Source organism: Capricornis sumatraensis, chromosome 13 (assembly GCF_032405125.1).
Source record: "Capricornis sumatraensis isolate serow.1 chromosome 13, serow.2, whole genome shotgun sequence".
Taxonomy (NCBI): domain Eukaryota; kingdom Metazoa; phylum Chordata; class Mammalia; order Artiodactyla; family Bovidae; genus Capricornis; species Capricornis sumatraensis.
In genome coordinates, this window is record NC_091081.1 from 22,155,753 (window position 1) to 22,178,000 (window position 22,248).

General features: G+C 41.7%; 2 protein-coding genes across 3 annotated transcripts; both read left to right on the plus strand.

Moving 5' to 3' along the window:
- The first annotated feature begins 683 nt into the window (after window positions 1-683).
- On the plus strand, window positions 684-3,862 carry TSPYL1 (TSPY like 1). Of its 2 annotated transcripts, XM_068984912.1 has the most exons (2): window positions 684-1,218; window positions 1,285-3,862. In XM_068984912.1, the coding sequence occupies exons 1-2, from the start codon at window positions 709-711 to the stop codon at window positions 2,005-2,007; spliced, it is 1,233 nt and encodes a 410-aa protein (XP_068841013.1). In that variant the 5' UTR covers window positions 684-708; the 3' UTR covers window positions 2,008-3,862. The 2 variants fall into 2 exon arrangements, with proteins under 2 accessions (XP_068841013.1, XP_068841012.1); XM_068984911.1 differs by having other exon boundaries at window positions 684-3,862.
- Window positions 3,863-18,094: 14,232 nt separating this feature from the next.
- TSPYL4 (TSPY like 4) lies at window positions 18,095-21,951 on the plus strand. The gene has a single exon (XM_068985008.1). It carries the CDS (start codon window positions 18,117-18,119, stop codon window positions 19,356-19,358), a length of 1,242 nt encoding a protein of 413 aa, XP_068841109.1. The 5' UTR covers window positions 18,095-18,116; the 3' UTR covers window positions 19,359-21,951.
- The last annotated feature ends 297 nt before the right edge of the window (window positions 21,952-22,248 follow it).

Sequence of the window (22,248 nt, forward strand, 5' to 3'; positions counted from 1 at the left end):
TTGCCTACTGCTACTGCTGCTAAGTCGCTTCAGTCGTGTCTGACTCTCTGCGACCCCATAGATGGCAGCCCACCAGGCTCCCCCGTTCCTGGGATTCTCCAGGCAAGAACATTGGAGTGGGTTGCCATTTCCTTCTCCAAAGCATGAAAGTGAAAAGTGAAAGTGAAGTCGCTCAGTCGTGTCCGACTCTTCGCGACCCCATGGGCTGCAGCCCAGCATGCTCCTCCATCCATGGGATGGGGTGCCATCGCCTTCTCCCACTCTTGCCTACAAAACCATAAAAACATGTTTTCAGACAACAGAAAGCAGTGTAGTACTGGGATCCTTACAATTAGCCCAGCGAACAATCCGGAGGTACTTCCAGATGCACTGCCAGGAAGGGAGTGGGGCGGGGGTCTCACTGCTTCAGACTCTGATTGCGAGCCACATATTTACGTAAGTCAAATTACCAATCCACCGGATTAAATTCGTAAAAATAAAGCTAACACTCGTAAAATTAAAGTGAACACTCGGACCGTAGGACGCCTGGTAAGCCATCCCAGAAGCCGCGAGTTCTCGCGTCACATCGAGATCTACTGCCCTGACGTCATCCTCACGGAGTCACTCGCGAGATTAGAGAGTGGGTGGTACGAGCGAGCAGTTTTCGTCAAGCGCGGCTTCTGAGAGGAAAACAGACATTGGCCTTCGGTTTATCTGGGTGCTGCCGACATGAGCTGCCCAGACGGGGGCGAAAGGACCCCTCTCCTTGAAACCCACAGCCTCACCACATCCGACTGTGCCGCCGGAGCTCCGGACCCTCCCCGGTGCCTGAAAACAGAGGCGTCACAGGTGATGGCGGAGACGGGTGAGGGGTATTTCGAGGCCGTCGCGCTCCCACCACCCCAGCTTCCAGAGGAGGAAGGCGCACCCCCAACTGCTCCCCTAGATCCAGGCTTTGCCGGTACGTTCCAGATCCGAGACGGTGGGGATGGCGGTTACGTAGCGCCCGAAGCGGGGCTAGAGCCGGCTCCGCCTCCTACGGAGGGCCTGGAAACGGCGTCTGTGTCCCTGACAACGGACGACAGCCTGGGAAATGGCCGTCAGCCCGGAGAGCCGCAGGGCTTGAGTCGAGAGAAGCCGCTAGAAACTTGTGGCGCGGAGAAGTTGGGGTCTGACTTGATGGCGGAGGCGAAGGCTGAGGAAGTGAAGACTGAAGAGGGCCCTGTCTTCTCGGTCGCAGTGGATGAGGAGCTGGTGGGGAAGGAAGGAGCGAAGGAGGAGGAGGGAGTGGAGCAGGGAATGGAGGTGGAGGAGAGGCCAGTCGGTGAAGAAATAGAAATGGTGGAGAACAGAGTGGTGGAGGAGGCGGGGCATCGGCCCCTGCGTATGGATCTCCGCATGAACCCGCTGGAGGCCATCCAACTGGAACTGGACACGGTGAACGCTCAGGCTGACCGGGCCTTTCAACAACTAGAGCATAAATTCGGGCGGATGCGTCGACACTACCTGGAGCGGAGGAACTACATCATTCAGAATATCCCGGGCTTCTGGGTCACTGCCTTTCGGAACCACCCCCAGTTGTCTCCCATGATTAGAGGCCAAGATGCAGAGATGTTAAGATACGTAACCAATTTGGAGGTGAAGGAGCTCAGACACCCGCGAACAGGCTGCAAGTTCAAGTTCTTCTTTCGGAGAAACCCGTATTTTCGAAACAAGCTGATTGTCAAAGAATATGAGGTTAGAGCCTCTGGCAGAATAGTGTCTCTTTCCACTCCAATCATATGGCGCCGGGGCCATGAACCCCAGTCCTTCATTCGCAGGAACCAAGAGGTCGTGTGCAATTTCTTCACCTGGTTTTCAGACCACAGCCTTCCAGAGTCTGACAGGATTGCTGAAATTATCAAAGAGGACCTGTGGCCAAATCCACTGCAGTACTACTTGCTGCGTGAAGGAGTCCGTAGAGCCAGACGTCGCCCAATAAGGGAGCCCGTGGAGATCCCCAGGCCCTTTGGGTTCCAGTCTGGTTAAACTTTGCCGTTGGGAAGGTTCCTGCACAAGGTCCCTTTTTGCCTCTTAATGGACCTGCGCTTGGGCAACAGATACGGATATGTCTTCTAACCACCCCTCTCTCCCCCCACTTTTTTCTCTGACATTTCTGGAGCCTTTTTCCTCTGGACATTCAGTTCTCTCAGCCTCAAGATTGAGACAGTCATGGCCATGCTCCTTCATTTCCACATGGCCTTCGTGGTTTTCTGCATTAATATCACATGCTGCATGGCCCGTGATTCATACCACTCCTAAATAAGCTTGTGATGTAAATTGTATAGTCTTTATCTGCACTACTTGGACCCTGTTTGTTCCCAGAGCCTCCGGTTTGACTCATATCTAGAGGTATTTGTCTAGGAGGCCATTCTACTACCCATCCTGATCTCTGCAGCACAGGCATATAGCCTGTAGACAACTGGGCGTTAATGACATCAAGGGAGAATTGCAGTGGGCCACTGGGCCTGTATGATTTCTGTGACTCCATTGCTCTTGTTGCACCTCTGGTCACATACTATTGCTGCCTGCTATTGGCTGTTCCCTTGACTGCTACCTACTGGATGGACATCTGCTAGAACGTTGTCAGCCCCACTCAGGTTTCTGGTAAACAGTCTCCAGGTTTCCTGGCAGCACTCAAAAGACCCTTCCATTTTCCCCAAAAGACTTCTCCTCTATTCCTCAACTCCCCCCTCCGACCTCCGTTTCCTCTACTCCCATCATCCAGAACCCTAATAACTGTCAGGCAAGTGGTTGAGGTGACAGGTTAGACTTCTCAGGGCAGGTTGGCCTAAAGATGGTGTCCATTCAAAGTACCAGGCTTTCTCAGTCTCTAGTGAATCACTCAAAAGCTGGGTACCTCTTTGTGCCTCCTTTTTTCATCCTGAGCATGATTAAGTGCCAGAGTGGCACCTTCTCCGTTGTCTCTGTCCTGTCTTAAATGGTAGCTCATAAGCATATGCAAATCAGGTCTTTTAATTTGGCTCTCCATTATTTCAAGGAACAGGCTATCTTGTTTAATAGATTGCCAGAGCTCTTATTTTCTTCTCTCTTCCGCATCTTCCACCCCCTTTAGCAATCTAGAGGATTTAAAAGGAGACAGATTTAGATGAAAAGTGCTATCTAGGCCATAACTGATGGAAGAATTAAAGATATTGTGATGAGTGCCCAAAGCAAGAGAAACTGAACAGATCACAGATAGGCAAAAATGAGCCAGGTTAAAATTGGGCCTGAAATTAAGACAGAGTCTTCAAGGAGGTTGTCAGTGGTGATGGGAGAAGAGGTTCTTTTCCCAGAGTTAACACGTGAGAATTGAAGGGGGTTAGAATGTTAAATACATTACCTAGAAAAGAGTTCTGTAAAAAAGGCAGCTGAGTACTTTATCTTGTTTTCATTTGACTTAATTTATAAGGAAGGTTAGTACTGCGTGCTTTATTTCACTAGTATTTAGTAATATCGTGTTATTTTCCTTGTTTCTGGTGACTGGGAAAATTGAGCTATACAGGCTTTATTTTGCTTTCAATTGAGAACATTTGGAAAAATGTGCTATATCTCTATGATATAGACACTTAAATGAATATCTGTAGTGAATTTCAGCTTGTTTCTGTTAATAATTAAACTGTATGCTTAGAAATATAATCTGTGTAACTTGTTCTTGTCATATTCTTAATACTTTGGAAATTGTCTTCATGAAAAAGTAGCCTACTAAAAATATGTGGCTTAATTGTCTGTCTTCATAATTTGCCTGGTTAACAGCTTAGTAATTCATGTGTCCTTTCCTAAATAGCATAAATACTTGTGAAGCTGCTCTGTCAAATTGAAAGTGTACCATTGATATATTTGTCTTTCTTTATATGCATGATAGTAAAATAAAAGCATGTTACTTGCTGGATTTCTTATATTTCACCCTGCATGTAAATATGCATGAAGAAATTGTTCTAGGCGATGGCAGGTTATGAAATTAACTAAAGTTCTTAAATGGATACAGTAGGCATTCTCCCAAAAGTAAGAGGGGCTTCTCTGGTGACGCAGACAGTAAAGAGTCTTCTGCAATGAAAAAGACCCTGGTTCAATCCCTGGGTCAGGAAGATCCCTGGAGAAGGAAATGGCAATACACTCCAGTATTCTTGCCCAGAGAATTCCATGTGCAGAGGAACCTGGCAGGTGACAGTTGCAAACTGTCCATATGGTTGCAGAGAGTGGGACAGGACTGAGTGACTTAACTCTTTCACTTTCAAAAATGAGAAAATGAGGATCACTACTGTACCTTCCAGTGCAGGGAGGTTTGTTGTTTTATTTAAAATGTTAACAATTTTAACTTCTTACTCATGATTTCATTTTTTTCCATACAGCTTGTGTAGCATCATCCCCCTTTCACTTATCCCCAAGTCATTCAGGCTCTTTTTATTCATTTTTGCATTTAATAAGCAAACATGCCGAGAGTTCTTAACATGAGTTATATACTTTTATATCCTTATACTTTCTCAACTCTAGAAACTTGTTTGTTCTTTTCTTCAACTTCATTACCTTCTGCCTGTGTCAAATCCTTTAAGGCCTGTCATAGGTAACATTTTTGCCTTAACAATTTTTCTATTCTAAATATTTCTTTATAAACTTGGTGTACTTTGTAGGGATGTATGTTCTAGAAAATAACGTAATAATTCATTATAGTGAATTTTGCACAGTGATACAGTAAAATACAGAGATATACTTTCACAAGTTTTTCACACCTTCCCTTTCTAATTTGAAAGCTTTGTGAAAATAGAGATAGGATGTCTTTTACTTATAATGTTTGCCCATAGTTGTTACCAGATAGATACTAATACTTATTGAATGACAAAATGAATAACTCAAATGGAAAGAAATAACAACTTAGTACCCAGAAAAGACTTTCGATGAGGTAGTGGAAAGAAGAAAACAGTTTTTAAGACATTTGTAAAACTGATGTCAACAAATTTGCAGAGCCTTTCTTAAGTTTCATGCTTAAATAGAAACGGTCTAAACACTAACTTTTCACTTGCCATTTCAACAGGGCGTTACTTACTTTGGTTAGTCCAAACTGGAATCTGCTCTAAGTATAAAATACATACTTGATTTCAAAGACTGAGTGTGGAAAAAAAGAATGTAAAATATCTGTTTTTATATTGATCACATTGAAATACTTTTGATAGGTTAATATATATTAATAATTTCCCCTACTTAACCACAGAGAGTGAGACATGACTTAGCATCTGAACAACAACATTTAAAAAATGGCTGACAGTAAATTTTATATAGAACAGCATGGTTCTAGACTTCGTGATGAATATGTCAGAGCATATAAAAAATATCTAAAATGTAATTTTCTCCCCATGAAATTTTTTGTGACTTTCAGTTAAGTCGCTCAGTCATGCCTGACTCTTTGTGACCCCACGGACTGCAGCACGCCAGGCTTCCCTGTCCATCGCCAACTCCCAGAGCTTGCTCAAACTCATGTCCATTGAGTTAGTGATGCCATCTAAGCATCTCATCCTCTGTCATCCCCTTCTCCTCCTGCCTTCAATCTTTCCCAGCATCAGTGTCTTTTCCTCAGTTCTTTGCATCAGGTAGCCAAAGTGTTGGAGTTTCAACTTCAGCATAGGTCCTTCCAGTGAATATTCAGGAGTGATTTCCTTTAGGATTGACTAATTTGATCTCCTTGCAGTCCAAGTGACTCTCGAGTCTTCTCCAATACCACAGTTCAACAGCATCAATTCTTTGGTGCACGTTTTTCTTCGGCACAATTCTTTGTGACTTTGGAGCAAAGTTTATCTAGCTAGAATTCAAGATGCGTAAAGTATAGCTTGCGCTTCCCCGAAAGCTCAGTGGTAAAGAATCCACCTGCAATGTGCAGGTTCAATTCCTGGTTCAGGAAAGTCCCCTGGAGAAGGAAATGGCAATCCACTCCAGTATTCTTGCCTGGGAAATCCCATGGACAGAGGAGCCAGGCAGGCTTAAGTCCATGAGATTGCCAAAGAGTTGGACATGACTTAGTGAGTGAATAACAACAAAATTATAGCTAGAAGCTGATGGATAAGTTATAAAATGAACTGTCTTTAATCAGTTTGTTCTTGGATACCTAAGATACACTCAGCACTTTGTAAAGTGTATTGTGTAAAACTGATTTGGGGTATGTAGGAAAGATGTTGAGTGCCAAATTTGTACTGACAGTTATATTGGTTATTTAAAGTAGTGTATAACAACATTTAGGACCTGCAGCTTCCTATTAATTCTAGAATGTTTTGTATTTTTTGGTGTACAGATGTACATGAAGCTCAGAAAATAATTTGTCATTAATCATATTGTTTATCTACAAATTTTAACAGTTGGCTATAACAGAAAAAGCAAGTCCCCATCTAGTATTGGACCAAATCCAATGCTTACCACTTGAAGAAGCATATTTTATTTTTTTAATATTTATGATATATTTTTACGTTCTCTGTACCTTACTGTAAAGTGTAGTGTGTTTTAGAAAACTAGTGTTGTCTAAATTGTATTAAAAATTAGTTTGCAGCAATTACTACTTATTTTGTTTTGGATATTAAGGATTATATGGAATAGTGAAGTAAAGGTTGTCCTTGGGGAACTGTCTCATTGAGGGGGTATCATTCTTTGGATGTTTCTTCTTCAGGAAATTCACATTCAAACTAGTTACATGCATAAGGAGACTTGGGCATAATGTGGCCTAAAGGAGGTATCAGAGATGATCAGGACCATACACCCCTCAGGACCATTTTCGTCTCCCTCAATGTTAATATATAATTGAGGTCCTAGACTGTACAGAAGTAACAGATAACAATATATCCTTTCATCAGTATGGGAGGTGTTTCACTTGTGAACAGTTCTGTCTTTAAGTTTGCTTGAAGTAGATTGAGCTCTGAAGAGTTTGAGTCATTGCCTCTGCCCTCAGAGTTTCTCAAAACCTTAAGGAGAATTTCTCTGGGGTTATATTAAATATACTGAATGTCTACTTGGCTCTACTTTTTCAGGATTTGCATTTAACATAATTTCCTTCAGAACAGGCCAGGAAGAAATGGTTCTGTTAAGAGTGGAGTCAGGTAAGTTCCTGATTTTTATGAACAAGTGTTTTACTGTTGACTTGATGAAACTGGAAAGGCATGCTGGTTTTAAGTTGGAATTAACTGTTTTACAATCTACTACCCAGCGTATTTGCCAAAATAACTACCTTCCCTGAGCCTCAGTTGTCCATATGCAGGGATGATAATATCTTTATTATAAGCTAATATTGTCCCAGCGTGTATTTGGAGAATAGATTCTATAGTTTCAGAGAGGATAATAACAAACATTTGGGAGCTTGCTGTGTTCCAAGCATTGTTCTAAAGATTCCAAGTATTAGTTAATAAAGGTTACATTGTTCTGAAAATGCCAATGCCTGGCATATGGTATAAATAAAAAAATATTAATTTCCATTTACCTGCCTCATTTAAATTTCTCATTTAATTCATATCCTGACAAGTAGCCATCTAGTTTAATATTTCTCAAACCTAACTGTTCATTATCAATAGCTGGGGAGCTTTGAAAAAAATCCTGATGTTTAGGCCCTACCTCAAACTAATTAAATTAGATTTTAAGGTGCAGATAGGATATAGAAGCGACTTAGCAGCAGCAGCAGGAGAATTTAGAATCATGGATAACCTTTCCCTGGACTCCTCAAATGAGGGAATACTCAACTTTTTTCCCAGTTTTGTTGAATTTACTCAGAGTCCACTGCCTTACAACATCTAGCTGTTGCAAAGGGCCTGGCAAATAGTTGTCTCTCAGCACATTTGCTCCATATTTTGACCCCAGCAGTCTTGCAGAATGGAATTAGCCTGATTCCACAAAAGAGTTCTAAGTACTTGAAGATCATCCTTAACATGCTTCTCAACTCCCCACTAACCAACCTGGCTATCTATCAGTTCCTTCCATTTCATTTTCTGTTCTGTATGCTAATTATTTATTTTGCCAGTGCTCTTCATAAAGTCTGGTGCCTGGAACTGAATGAGATAACATCCAAAAATAGAATGAGATTTTCCCCCCCTGCCGTTATTATGAATAGTATGTTTCTTTAAATGGATCCTTGGAGAACATTAGCTTTTGAGGCAGCAATATTACCCTTTTACTAAACCCTTAAGTTTTAAAGTATTCGTGTGCTGCTGAGTTTGGCTAACCATCTTACCACATTTTATTGAATTTTGTGTCCAACACTTTACATGTATCTATACTAATTTCTTTCTATTACTTTCTTAACCTGTTTACATTTGGAGGATTATTGCTAATGAGTAATTCTCCCTAATTTCATATTGTTTGCAAATCTAGTCTCTAGTGGTGTCAGGTTCTCCCTCCCAGGACCTTGCCTTCAGAGTCACACAGCATCTTTAAGACATCATCTTTCCATCAACTATGAATCCCATCTATTATCTAGTGTGTGTATAGTTTAACACACACTATAGTTTAACTATAGTTTATAGTTCTAGGGCATCAGAACTTGGTGCCCAAGCATACTTGGCGCCTCTTAAGGAATTAGGGAAAGATGCCCCCTCCAGACAGGGATTAGGAAAGTGTGCCAGTTCTTCCCAGATGTAGTCCGTTATAGCAGATGTGTTTCTCTTTCAAATTTCCTTGTCAAAAAAGAAAATGACTTAGTGATCTTCATTTACCTCTGTTGATCACTCTGCTTTTTTTTTTTTGAAGGCAGTATTAATATGTAATATTACTACTTCAACATTTGTGGGTTTGAAATTTTTCAAAATGAAGTTGGAAAAATATTAAAAATGTCATACAGCTTATTTTAAATCAGTCATCAAAATTAGAAAACGTAAAGTATGAAAGTGCACAACTAAAAGCTTATAGACCTGATCGATTTCCATCAAAGTAACATGAATACTCACATTTAAATGATTGTTCTATAATTGGAGACTATAAGAAATGGAAAGACGTATTGTGAAGACGTATTGCTGAAAGTGGGTTATTTCTTTCAGCTCTAGATAAGACCCACCATTGCACCAAGCTGATCATATATCTTGAAACTTAGGATTCAGGTTCTCGTTTACAAAGTTCTAGAAATATGGGTCTTAGTAAGGGCTTCAGAACTAATTTCTTGAGGCTGAGGCCCACTGATGGAGCAGATTGGCACTGCAGAATCAGACACAGCTACTGAAAGCATGATTTGTACACCAAATCATATCTATGTCTTTATATTCACATTATATATAAGCAAATCATGGCTCAGAGAAGTCAGGTGACCTGTGCAAATTGAATAGCTAGTAACCACAATTGAGACATGAAGCCAGATCTGTCTGATTTCAATGTCTGTGTGTTTACTCTGTATTAGGTTTGCTAGAGAAATAGAGACAATAGGAATAGACAACTATGAGGAACTGACTTGTGTGGTTATGGAGGCTAAGAAGTCTCATGCTGTGCCGTCTACAAGCTGGAGACCCAGGGATGCTGGTAACAGTATAATTCCCAGCTGAGTCCCAAGGTCTGAGAACCAGGGGAGCTGATGGTATGAATACCAGTCCAAGGGCAGAAGAAGAATGATGTCCTAGCTCAAGTACTCAGGCAGGAAGTAAAGGGCAAATTCTTCCTCTACATTTTTGTTCTATTCATGCCTTCCTAGACTGGATAATGCCCACCTAAATTGGGGAGGGCAATCTACTTTCCTGAGTCCACCAATATCAAATGCTAATTCCAGAGATACCCTCACAGATGCACCCAGAAATAATATTTAATCTGTCAAATTAACCCTGTCAGACTCACACAAAATTAACCATCGTTACCAACATACAAAGGTATGAGGTCTCTCAGGTCAGGGACTTGGCTCTGATTTCACTCACAAAAGCAAGGCTTTTTTTTTTTGCGGGGTTGGTGCGTGGGGGCTAAATGTTGTCACAGAGAATCATCAACTAAATAAGCTAGATTGAGAAAATTTTAATTTTGTAACAGAACCTAAGTATTAGATTATTATCCTTTTTAATAAAATATGGAACATTAAACATTGAAAACTCATGCTGTAGTTCTTTTAATGAATGCATGGTTTATAAAATTGGCATAAATATACTCTTTGGAACAGTTTAAACTTTAACACCAAAGACAAACTAGTCATGTTATTATTATTTTGGTTTATTATTTGCTTTTTAAAGAAAATAAAGAGGTCAACTATTATATCTAAAATTGTTCTGTAAAATATTTTAAATATAATAGATTATTTTAAAAACTATTTCCTCCCTCTAGTGACCAAGAATGGGAATACCACATCTACAAGCATTAATCTGATTCTCAATGTGCTTGTGTACCTCCCCCTAGAGGATGCCTGGGAAATTTGCCAAAGTTATTTTGGTTATTACAATGAATGTGGGTTCTACTGGCATTCATCAGGGGCATTAAGAATGCTAGGTAGCATCCTTCAATGTGATGCACGGTGCCCCATATAATTGAATAATCCGTTGCTGAATATTCATGTAAATTAAAAACATTAAGCCTCAGTTCAGTTCAGTCGCTCAGTCGTGTCCGACTCTTTGCGACCCCACGAATCACAGCACGCCAGGCCTCTCTGTCCATCACCAACTCCTGGAGTTCACTCAGACATGTCCATGAGTCAGTGATCCCATCCAGCCATCTCATCCTCTGTCGTCCCCTTCTCCTCCTGCCCCCAATCCCTCCCAGCATCAAAGTCTTTTCCAATGAGTCAACTCTTTGCATGAGGTGGCTGAAGTACTGGAGTTTCAGCTTTAACATCATTCCTTCCAAAGAAATCCCAGGGCTGATCTCCTTCAGAATGGATTGGTTGGATCTCCTTGCAGTCCAAGGGACTCGCAAGAGTCTTCTCCAACACCACAGTTCAAAAGCATCAATTCTTCGGCGCTCAGCCTTCTTCACAGTCCAACTCTCATATCCATACATGACCACAGGAAAAACCATAGCCTTAACTAGACGGACCTACTAGTCAGCAAAGTAATATCTCTGCTTTTGAATATGCTATCTAGGTTGGTCATAACTTTCCTTCCAAGGAGTAAGCATCTTTTAATTTCATGGCTGCAATCACCATCTGCAGTGATTTTGGAACCCCCCAAAATAAAGTCTGACACTGTTTCCACTGTTTCCCCATCTATTTCCCATGAAGTGATGGGACCGGATGCCATGATCTTCATTTTCTGAATGTTGAGCTTTCAGCCAACTTTTTCACTCTCCACTTTCACTTTCAAGAACCTACTATAATCCTGCTGCTGCTGCTGCTAAGTCACTTCAGTCGTGTCTGACTCTGTGCGACCCCAGAGATGGCAGCCCACCAGGCTCTTCCATCCCTGGGATTCTCCAGGCAAAAAGACCGGAGTGGGTTGCCATTTCCCTCTCCAATGCATGAAAGTGAAAAGTGAAAGTGAAGTTGCTCAGTCGTGTCCGCCCACCAGGCTCCTCCATCCATGGGATTTTCCAAGCAAGAATACAGGATTGGGGTGACATTTAATCCTACATATGAAAACAAAAATTTTTGTATTCTTTATACACTGCATTTTTGAAAGCAATTTATTTCATTTACTCTAAAACATTGATTGTAAGATACATCATTACCGAAGGCTAAGAGTGAAGAAAACTGCCAATTAAGCTCTGATACACACATACACAAATAAATGTTGACACAAAGCTTTTTAAGATTTAGAATTTTTATCAACAATCAACAGAGTGAAAAGGCAACCTATGGAATGGGAGAAAGTATTTGCAAACCATGTATCTGAAAAGAGGTTAATATCCAAAAAATATAAAAAACTATTGATTCTATAGTTATAGCCATCCAACTACCTCATCATGTAATTTAATATAGGTATACCCAAGCATTTACAAATTAAAATAGATATTCTAAGACTGATTTACTTGCCTAAATTTCCATAGCTCATGAAAGGCAGAGCTGGAACACCTTCCCAACACAAGTGACAAGAATAACACCAAGGAAATGTTATATCTAATGGGTTGATTTAAGGCATAGAGTGAAGACCAAAATTTTTGTTTCTCCCCTTAGTAATTGGGCACTTTCCCAGCAATAGCCACTACTTTGTGGATGTGGGGCAGGGAATAGAAAGATGGGAATGATTTAATATTAAACTTGAATGGCCATATGGTCTTATTTCTAAGAAAGTTGCTTTCTTATTTTACATGTTGTGTACAGTTGAATAATATAATGAATGAGTGTACTCATTCCTGAGTCAGTTTACCTGAATTCAGATTTTGGCTCTGTCACTGCTATATGATCTTGGATGTTTTTGTTCAGTCACTAAGTCAGGTCCGACTCTTTGCAACACCACGGACTGCAGTACATCAGGGTCTCCTGTACTTCACCATCTCCTGGCGTTTGCTCAAACTCATGTTCATTGAGTGGGTGATGCCATCCAACCATCTTATCCTCTGTCGTCCCCTCCTCCTCCTGCCCTCAATCTTTCCCAGCAGGGTCTTTTCCAATGAGTCAGCTCTTTGCATCAGATGGCCAAAGTATTGGATCTTCAGCTTTAGCATAAGTTCTTCCAATGAATATTCAGGTGTGATTTCCTTTAGGATTGACTGGTTTGATCTCTTTGCAGTTCAAGGGACTCTCAAGGGTCTTTTCCAACACCAAAATTCGATCTTGAATAAACAACTCAATTTCTCTTTGCTTCAGTTCCTTCTGAGGTAAAGTCACTTAAATAGAGGTGATCATACTACCATCTCATGGGGGTGTTGTTGGAATTAAATGAGAAACACATTTAAGTGTTTAAGTGGTGTATAGAAGACACAAAATAAATGTGAGCTATGATGAGGCTTCCCAGGTGGCTCAGTGGTAAAGAATCCACCTGCCAATGCAGGAGATGTGGGTTTGATCCCTGGGTCAGGAAGATAACCTGGAAAGGGGGATAGCAACCCACTCCAGTATTCTTGCCTGGAAAATTCCATGGACAGAAGAGCCTGGAGGGCTACAGTTCATGGGGTCGCAAAGAGTCAAATATGACTGAGCATGCATGCATCTGCATGATGAGTATATACAGGCAAACCTTGGAGGCATTTTGGGTTCAGTTCCAGACCACCTCAATAAAGTGAGTATCTTAAGTCTTAAGAATTTTTTTTTTTTTTTTTTGCTTCTCAGTATATACAAAATTATGTTTATACTGTAGTCTTTGGTATGCAATAGCACTATATCAAAAAATAAACATACTTTAATTGTTTTTCTTCATTTTTATTATTTTTTTCTTTTCTTTTATTATTACTATTTTTTTTTACTTTACAATATTGTATTGGTTTTGCCATACATCAACATGCAGAGTCAATGCTCCCAAAGTCTGCCGCTGCTTTATCAACTAAGTTTATGTCGTAATCTAAGTCCTTTGTTGCCATGTCAGTCATCTTCGTAGCATCTTCACCAGGAGTAGATTTGTCTCAAGAATTTCTTTGCTCATCCGTGGGAAGCAACTTCTCTTCCATTAAAGTTTTATATTTATAACAAATACAATGTAAAAGTATGAAATATTATAAGAGTTACCAAAATGTGACACAGAGACACAAAGTGAGCAAATACTTATTGGAAAAATGATGCCTATAGACTTGCTTGATGTGGGGTTGCCATAGCCATATTATTCATTTCGGTAAAGCCTTTTAAAAAATCTTCATTTAAATCAAATCATCAAGTTTCACTAAAATCTATGAGATTGTCACTGGACTACTGTGTAAATATAGCAGATGCTAAAGAAGAAGCCACTATGCTGCCATCCTTTTCTAGCTGGGGCGAGGAGACAGTTACCTGCATGAAACAACAAAGTTTAAGATAGAAGATAAATAAGTACAACCTGGATGGCAAAGGTAACAAGAGCTATAGAATGGTAAGTGATTAAGGAAGGTATAGGAGATGGGAGAATGCAATTTGCCAATTAATATATGTCTGACCATGGTTAACTTCTCAGTGATACCTGGGTTCTTATTTCGAAATTTACTCATTTAAAACACCTAGCACAATCTAATGAGGTAGGCTTGAATGGAGTTTTAACAAATGGGCAGGCTATTACTAATGGAAAATGATTCAATTGACAGGAATAATCAAAGCTAGCTGGAGACAGGGATGTTTCAAGTAGTGGAGATATAAATTAAAAAAAAAATTTCATATGTACAATGCACCCCAGTGGTCAGAGCTGCAGCATTTATTAATAGAAGAGGAAAGAGGTCAGAGAAAGATAATTAGTTTGGGAAAAGTGAATCCTGTTTGCACTTTTTTTTCCCCTTCAATGGGTAACTATTAGCTCACAGCAGTCAGTCTGGCAGTCTGTCCTTGGATATCTTGTTTATGTAGTCTCTGGAAAACCTCTGTGATCTAAACTATGAAGCTGAAGGACAGGCTGTTTCTCTGTAATGTCTGCCTGTATCTAGCACCTCCCTTCTTAGCTGTGCCAGGCCTGCACTACTTCCCTCACAGAAATGTCAATATAACTGCTGACTTTCTTGAAATCCTTTCCCCTCAACTCTTTACTTCTCATTGGAAATCTCTTCTGCACCCTTATTTGAAAGTGATCATAATCTGAGGTTGTAGTCGAATTTCTATCACAAGTTATAATCACTTTTTGAATATGAATGTAAGATGTTAAACAAAAATATGCAAAATTCAAGTTTTTTTTTTTGTTATACTTCAACCAACAAAACAGATAGTAGTGACACCATTATCAAATGAGTTATATGAGTTCATTCTGACCTCCCCAAATTTTAAAAATATTTTTAACATTAACTTTAAAAACATTACTTAAAATATTTTAATTAAGACAATAACTCTGGTGCCTGCAAACAGTTGATCATGGGTTGCACCCTTCAGTGAATTATCACAGAAGAAAATTTTGGCAAATTTATTGGCTTCATTCCCACAGGCATTGTGAAGCAGGAACTCTTTTCACATTAAGATCACAACTCTAGGATAAGCAATATATAATATGTAAACTCCAGTAATGCTGAAGAAGCTGAACGGTTCTGTGAAGACCTACAGGACCTTCTAGAACTAACACCAAAACAGATGTCCTTTTTATTATAGGGGACTAGAATGCAAAAGGAGGAAGTCAAGAGATACTTGAAGTAACAGGCAAATTTGGCCTTGGAGTACAAAATGAAGCAGGGCATAGACTAACAGTTTTGCCAAGAGAATACACTGGTCACAGCAAATACCCTCTTCCAACAACACAAGAAAAGACTCTACACATGGACATCACCAGATGGTCAATACCAAAATAAAATTTATTATATTCTTTGCAGCCAAAGATAGAGAAGCTCTATACAGTGAGCAAAATCAAGACCAGGAGCTGACTGTGGCTCAGATCATGAACTCATTATTGCCAAATTCAGAATTAAATTGAAGAAAGTAGAGAAGACCACTAGACTATTTGGGCATGACCAAATCAAATCCCTTACAATTATACAGTGGAAGTGACAAATACATTTAAGGGATTAGATATGATAGAGTGCCTGAAGAACTATGGATGGAGGTTTGTAACATTATACAGGAGATAGGGATCAAGACCATCCCCAAGAAAAAGAAATGCAAAAAGGCAAAATGGTTGTCTGGTGAGGCCTTAGAAAATAGCTGTGAAAAGAGAAGTGAAAAGCAAAGGAGAAAAGGAAAGATACACCCATTTGAATGCAGAGTTCCAAAGAATAGCAAAGAGAGATAAAGCCTTCTTCAGTGATCAATGCAAAGAAATAGAGGAAAACAATAATATATGAAAGACTAGAGATCTCTTCAAGGAAACTAGAGATACCAAGGGAATATTTCATGCAAAGATGGGCATAATAAAGGACAGAAATTGTATGAACCTAACAGAAGCAGAAGATATTAAGAAGAAGTGGCAAGAATATACAGAAGAATTGTACAAAAAAGATCTTCATGACCCAGATAACCACAATGGTGTGATCACTCACCTAGAGCCAGACATCCTGGGATGCAAACTCAAGTGGGCCTTAGGAAGCATCACTATGAACAAAGCTAGTGGAGGGGATGGAATTCCTTTGAGCTATTTCAAATGCTAAAAGATGATGCTGTGAAAGTGTTGCATTCAATATGCCAGCAAATATGGAAAACTCAGCAGTGGCCACAGGACTCGAAAAGTCAGTCTTCATTCCAATCCCAAAGAAAGGCAATGCCAAAGAATGTTCAAACTACTGCACAATTGCACTCATCTCACATGCTAGTAATGATCAAAATTCTCCAAGCCAGGCTTCAGCAATACATGAACTGTGAACTTCCAGATGTTCAAGCTGGATTTAGAAAAGGTAGAGGAACCAGATATCAAATTGCCAACATCTGTTGGATCATCAAAAAAGCAAGAGTTCCAGAAAAACATCTATTTTTGCTTTATTGACTATGCCAAAGCCTTTGACTGTGTGGATCACAAAAACCTGTGGAAAACTGTTCAAGAGATGGGAATACTACACCACCTTATCTGCCTCCTGAGAAATCTGTATGCAGGTCAAGAAGCAACAGTTAGAACTGGACATGGAACAACAGACTGGTTCCAAATAGGAAAAGGAGTATGTCAAGGCTGTATATTGTCACCCTGCTTATTTAACTTCTATGCTGAGTACCTCATGAGAAATGCTGGGCTGGATGAAGCATAAGCTGGAATCAAGATTGCTGAGAGAAAGATCAATAACTTCAGATATGCAGATGACACCACCCTTATGGCAGAAAGTGAAGAAGAACTAAAGAGTCTCTTGATGAAAGTGAAAGAGGAGAGTGAAAAAGTTGGCTTAAAACTCAACATTTAGAAAACGAAGATCATGGCATCTGGTCCCACCACTTCATGGTAAATAGATGGGGAAACAATGGAAACAGTGACAGACTTAATTTTTTTGGACTCCAAAATCACTGCAGATGGTAACTGCAGCCATGAAATTAAAAGACGCTTGCTCCTTGGAAGAAAAGTTATGACCAAGTTAGACAACATATTAAAAAGCAGAGACATTACTTTGCCGACAAACGTCCATCTAGTCAAAGCTATGGTTCTTCCAGTAGTCATTACGGATGTGAGTGTTGGACCATAAAGAAAGCTGAGTGCCGAAGAATTGATGCTTTTGAACTGTGGTGGTGGAGAAGACTCTTGAGAATCCCTTGGACTGCAAGGAGATCGAATCAGTCAATCCTAAAGGAAATCAGTCCTAACAGTCATTGGACGAACTGATGCTGAAGCTGAAACTCCAATACTTTGGCCAACTGATGAAAAGAATGGACTCATCGGAAAAGACCCTGATGCTGGGCAAGGTGAGGGCAGGAGGGGAAGGGGACGACAGAGGATGAGATAGTTGGATGGCATTACCAGCTCGATGGATATGAGTTTGAGTAAGCTCTAGGAGTTGGTGATGGACAGGGAAGCCTGGCGTGCTACTGTCCATGGGGTCCCAAAGAGTCGGACAGGGCTGAGTCACTGAACTGAACTGACTGAACTGAATAGGTTAAATTTTAGCAATTAAAATCCCCTTTGATTACGTTTTTTCCCAGTAATGCGCAAAGGCTGAATTTGCTCTCTTACACGTGCGTAGGTCACTTCTAAGTAATACATTTTGCTACTTACATCAGTTAGAGGTAAGAGAAAATAGTGTCCAATTGCTTCAGAGGTGTTTGCCAAAGTACATAAACTTTGAAATGTGTAAGGCTACTGGAATAATCCTTTATTTTGTCTTTTTTAGCATGAGAGGAATTTTCCTTTTTAGCTGCTCCGAATTTTAAAAAATCATCTCAAGTATTTTTAAAAAGCAGTTTAGGTACCTTAGAAGTTTATTCAATCTTAGAAATCCACATTAACACACAGTTCTTGCTTGAGTTTGTCTACGTCCATTTCTGTAAGCCAACTCTTCCAGACTAATAAAATTCATAATATTTTTAAACAAAATCAAATACACTTAACTGACATGCAGAATCAGAAGGCTCAACGAACTCTCGCGCGATTTTAAGACGCTACCGCCAGACGTCACAGGTTGCCATAGCAGCCATCCTCCGGAGTGGAAAAGAAGGGTGGTGCGAGGGGCGGATCGCTGCTGCTGCTGCTGCGGAGGACCGCGGACGGTCTCCTGCAGGTCTGACTTCTGCGAAAATGAGCGGCCTGGATGAGGGCGACAGCCTCCCTATCGCTAAATCCTGCAGCGCCGCTACTCCCGACCATGCCCCGGGACATCCGGACCTCAAGCAGTGTCAGGGCGAGGAAACCGAGGCGACCTCGGTGATGGCGGACACAGGTGAGGGCGGCTTGGAGACTGCCGCAGAGGGAGGCGCGGCCCAGGACCCCGCGGTCTGTGGCCTTGCGTTCCGCATTCGAGTTGCTGGGAGTCGCGGCCGCGTAGCGACTAAAGCGGGCCAGAAAGAGGCTCCGGCTTCCACGGAGGGCCTGGAAGCAGCCTCTGCCTCTACCTCGGTGGGAGCCGACAATAGCCAGGAAAATGGCTGTCAGCGTAGAGAGCTACGCAGCCCTGCAATCGAGAAGGCTCTAGAAGCCTGTGGCGCAGGGAGCTTGGGGGCTCAGATGTTGCCTAGAGCGAAGGCCAAGGAAATGACGAGAAAGTGCGCTGTTTCTGCGGCAGGGGAAAAGGAGGGAGTAACAGAGGCGGTGGTAGAGGGAAAGAAGGTTATGCAGAAGGAAAAAAAGGTGGTAGGAGGCGCGAAAGAGGAGACCCGGGCCAGAGCCCCGAAGATCAGTAACTGCATGGATTCGCTGGAGGCCATCGATCAGGAACTGTCAAATGTAAATGCCCAGGCTGACAGAGCTTTCCTTCAGCTGGAGCGCAAGTTTGGCCGTATGCGGAGGCTCCATATGCAGCGCAGAAGTTTCATTATCCAGAATATCCCAGGTTTCTGGGTCACTGCCTTTCGCAACCACCCGCAGCTGTCACCTATGATCAGTGGCCAAGATGAAGACATGATGAGGTACATGATCAATTTGGAAGTGGAGGAGCTTAAACACCCCAGAGCAGGCTGCAAATTCAAGTTCATCTTTCAGAGCAACCCCTACTTCCGAAACGAGGGGCTTGTCAAGGAGTATGAGCGCAGATCCTCTGGCCGGGTGGTGTCTCTTTCCACTCCAATCCGCTGGCACAGGGGCCAAGACCCCCAGTCCCATATCCACAGGAACCGGGAAGGCAACACTATTCCCAGTTTCTTCAACTGGTTCTCAGACCACAGCCTCTTAGAATTCGACAGGATTGCCGAGATTATCAAAGCAGAACTGTGGCCCAATCCCCTCCAATACTACCTGATGGGTGATGGGCCCCGCAGAGGATTTCGAGACCCAGCAAGGCAGCCAGTGGAGAGCTCCAGGACCTTCAGGTTCCAGTCCGGCTAACTCCTGCCCTGTGAGAGAAGCTCCTGCACAAGTTCCCCTACCACCCACCTCCTCTCATACCCGTGCTTAGCCAACAGCATGCTGTCCTCCCTGTACTTTCTCTTCACACTGGATTATTTTGTCCTTTGATCCTTCTAAATTCTCAAAACTCAGTGGCAAGATGGTTGCTTATATGCCAGTGCTCTCCTTCTTCTGGGCCTTCCTGCTCTTCTGCATCCTGTTCCACTGTTCCAAGTGCATGGCCTTCCACTGCTCCTGTGCCAAGCACCTAAGACTGTAGATACCCACTGCCTTCTTTTGCATGCTCTGGGCCCTGACTGTAGCCTTCTCCCAGTTGTTAAAGCGGTTGTCTACCACGAAAAAGCTTGATATACTTTTGCAGCTACTTAGCTGGGCTTCATACTTTGTGCTGACTGTCCTGATACCCATGTACTCTGTGGCCAAATCTTTGAGTTTCACTGCTGCAAGATGAAGCTGATAGAGATGATGCCAGCCATCACCTAAACTGAACATTCCAGGCTACCAGTAACTGGTTTTCAACTGTCTTCCTGGGTCCATGCCATCTACCCTGCTGGTTATTTTGCAGAATAAGCAGCTGACTGGTGGGTGGTTACTAGGCATGAATGAGGTAACAAATGAGAAGTGTTCTGTGTTGTGTTGATCTTATGCCTTTGGTCACTCTGCATTGTGACCAGGTGGTGGTGAGTATGAAGCCCTGTGATACGGCCCACCCAAACCTGCTCTCAGCTTTCTGGATGAGATTTGCACAGGCACCATTCCCTGCCTCTTTAGGAACTATCTGGAGACTTAAGCTCCTGGATAGCCCACAGGAACCATCCCCCGCTCGACCCCCACCCCCTGCTTGCCAAATGGTTATCTGGAAACTGCTTGGCTGTCAGGCAGGTTGGGCAGTCATAGTATCACAGTGCCTAAAGCAAAGCTGGTGGGAGGTCCTTTCCAGCAGTTAGCCTTTTTGAGCTCTAGCCAACAAACCACCATTAATCTAGACGTCCCCCTTCTGCACCCATTCTAAACATGACAAAGTCGCCAGGATGGGGACACCAAGGAAGAGGTATTTCTGGTCTGTAGGGCCTGTTATGTATCTTTCTCTCTCTCTTTCCTGCTTTCCTCCTTTTCTCTTCCTCATCCTCCTCCTCATAAACAGTTACAGCTGAGAAAACAAACTGGCAAAGCAGGCTTTTTACTTTGCTTTCCCTTTGTGTCCAGGAGAAAGATACCGTGCATTGGACTTCAGCTTTCTTACTGCCCTCTTCTGCCCTCATGTGTCCACCCCACTTCCTTTAGTAAAGTCTAAACATTTCAAAGGGAACTCTGTAGGGTGAATTGCCTGCTTATGGACATTGTTCGTTGGGGCCCACTTTTACAGCCCCGTACTCTTCGTTATCCATTTACCAAAACTTTCTGTGTGTTTTCTTGAGCCTTAGCTTAAGAAGCTGAGGGGAGATCACAGAAGGGCTTCACAACAGACCCAGAGCAGGCTGTGATCCAAGGTAATAAAAACTTGGTTTCACTTCACCTTTCTAAGCTTGGAAGCTTTTTGAGGGGCCTCGTATCACTTAGAAATAACCAAGGCAGCATTTCGAGGGTCACTCCTGTTCTCTGTACTGTTTTTTTCCCTGAATTCCCATGGGCCTGCATCTTACCACCCTGGCGTTCTTGGCTCTCAGTCCACAGCTTCTGCATTTCCTTCCCTGCTTCTGACCTAGTAAATGAGGGAACAGGCTGCAGTCTCCTTGTGGGAGCTGCTGAGACTCCCTCATCGGGGGTAAGGGGGTGTGTGAAGTCTGCTCCATAGGATGTCTGTACAGAGCTGTGGGGAGGGTGTCCTAGGCTGTAGAAACTGAAAGCCCAGGAAACCAAATGAGCTTGCTGTGGATTGGGCTTGGGAATGCAAACAGGATAGATTGGAACGCTGCAGGGTCAGCAGTAAAATGAGAGGCACCTGTGGTTTTTCCCAGGAGAGGTGGGAGAATGAAAGTGTTTGATGCTTTAAGATGATGCTTGCAGATGTTAGGTTTTCTCTCCAATTTTTCCTGACTCCTTGAATTCACCAGTAGATTTTTGTACTCAAATACAAGTCTGAATGTTTTGTATTCTAGCATATATGGACAATTAATGGCATATGCTCCTTATTTCACTGTGTTTGAGTCAAATCCTATTAATTCTTCTCCATATTTGCTTGCTGGCAAAATTGACGTTTACAGCCTGCTGTTTGTTTGTAATTGAGAATGTGTGCGAAAATATCAGGCTTGTTTCCTGTGCAGTATGAAAACTTTTGTGACTACTCACAAATATATCAGCTTGTTCTGGTCTCTCTTCTTATATAGCTCTATTCTTAGAAATATAATTTGTGATCTTTGAAATTGTGCAAATTGTTGCTGTCATGTGAAAGTATTCTCAAACAGAAAAACCTAACTTTGTCATCTTGATATTTCTTGGTCTAGTAATAACTGTTGTACTTGACATCTTATGTTCCTAACTTGTAGAATTGTTCTGTCAAACTAAACAAAGATAGTACTTTAGTCTTCTCCTGTGTGTTCAAAAGGAAAAATAAATCTGTTACTCTGCTGTGTTTCTTGTTTTCGCCAAAAATAAAAATAAATAATGCTCTGTTTTGTCTAGGCTAATAAATGGTTGGAAAATCATTAAAGTTATCAAGTTGTTACAGTATCGTGTTGAACCTTTTAAAAAAGGCAATAGTGCACCTTCCAAGATTTTTGCTTGGAAAACGGTAGATAAGAAGCCCAAATGCTTATTCATAAATGTATTTCCTACACAGTCAGCACAGTTTTCGGTGGTAGTTGAACCGCTGTGTATTGATTTTTGTCACTTACCTAGAATACTATTTTCAGTGGAAAACTGTTCTCTA

Bases quoted from the DNA above. Each gene is read 5' to 3' on its own strand.
- TSPYL1 (XM_068984911.1), top strand. From the start codon at position 709: ATGAGCTGCCCAGACGGGGGCGAAAGGACCCCTCTCCTTGAAACCCAC.
- TSPYL4 (XM_068985008.1), top strand. From the start codon at position 18,117: ATGAGCGGCCTGGATGAGGGCGACAGCCTCCCTATCGCTAAATCCTGC.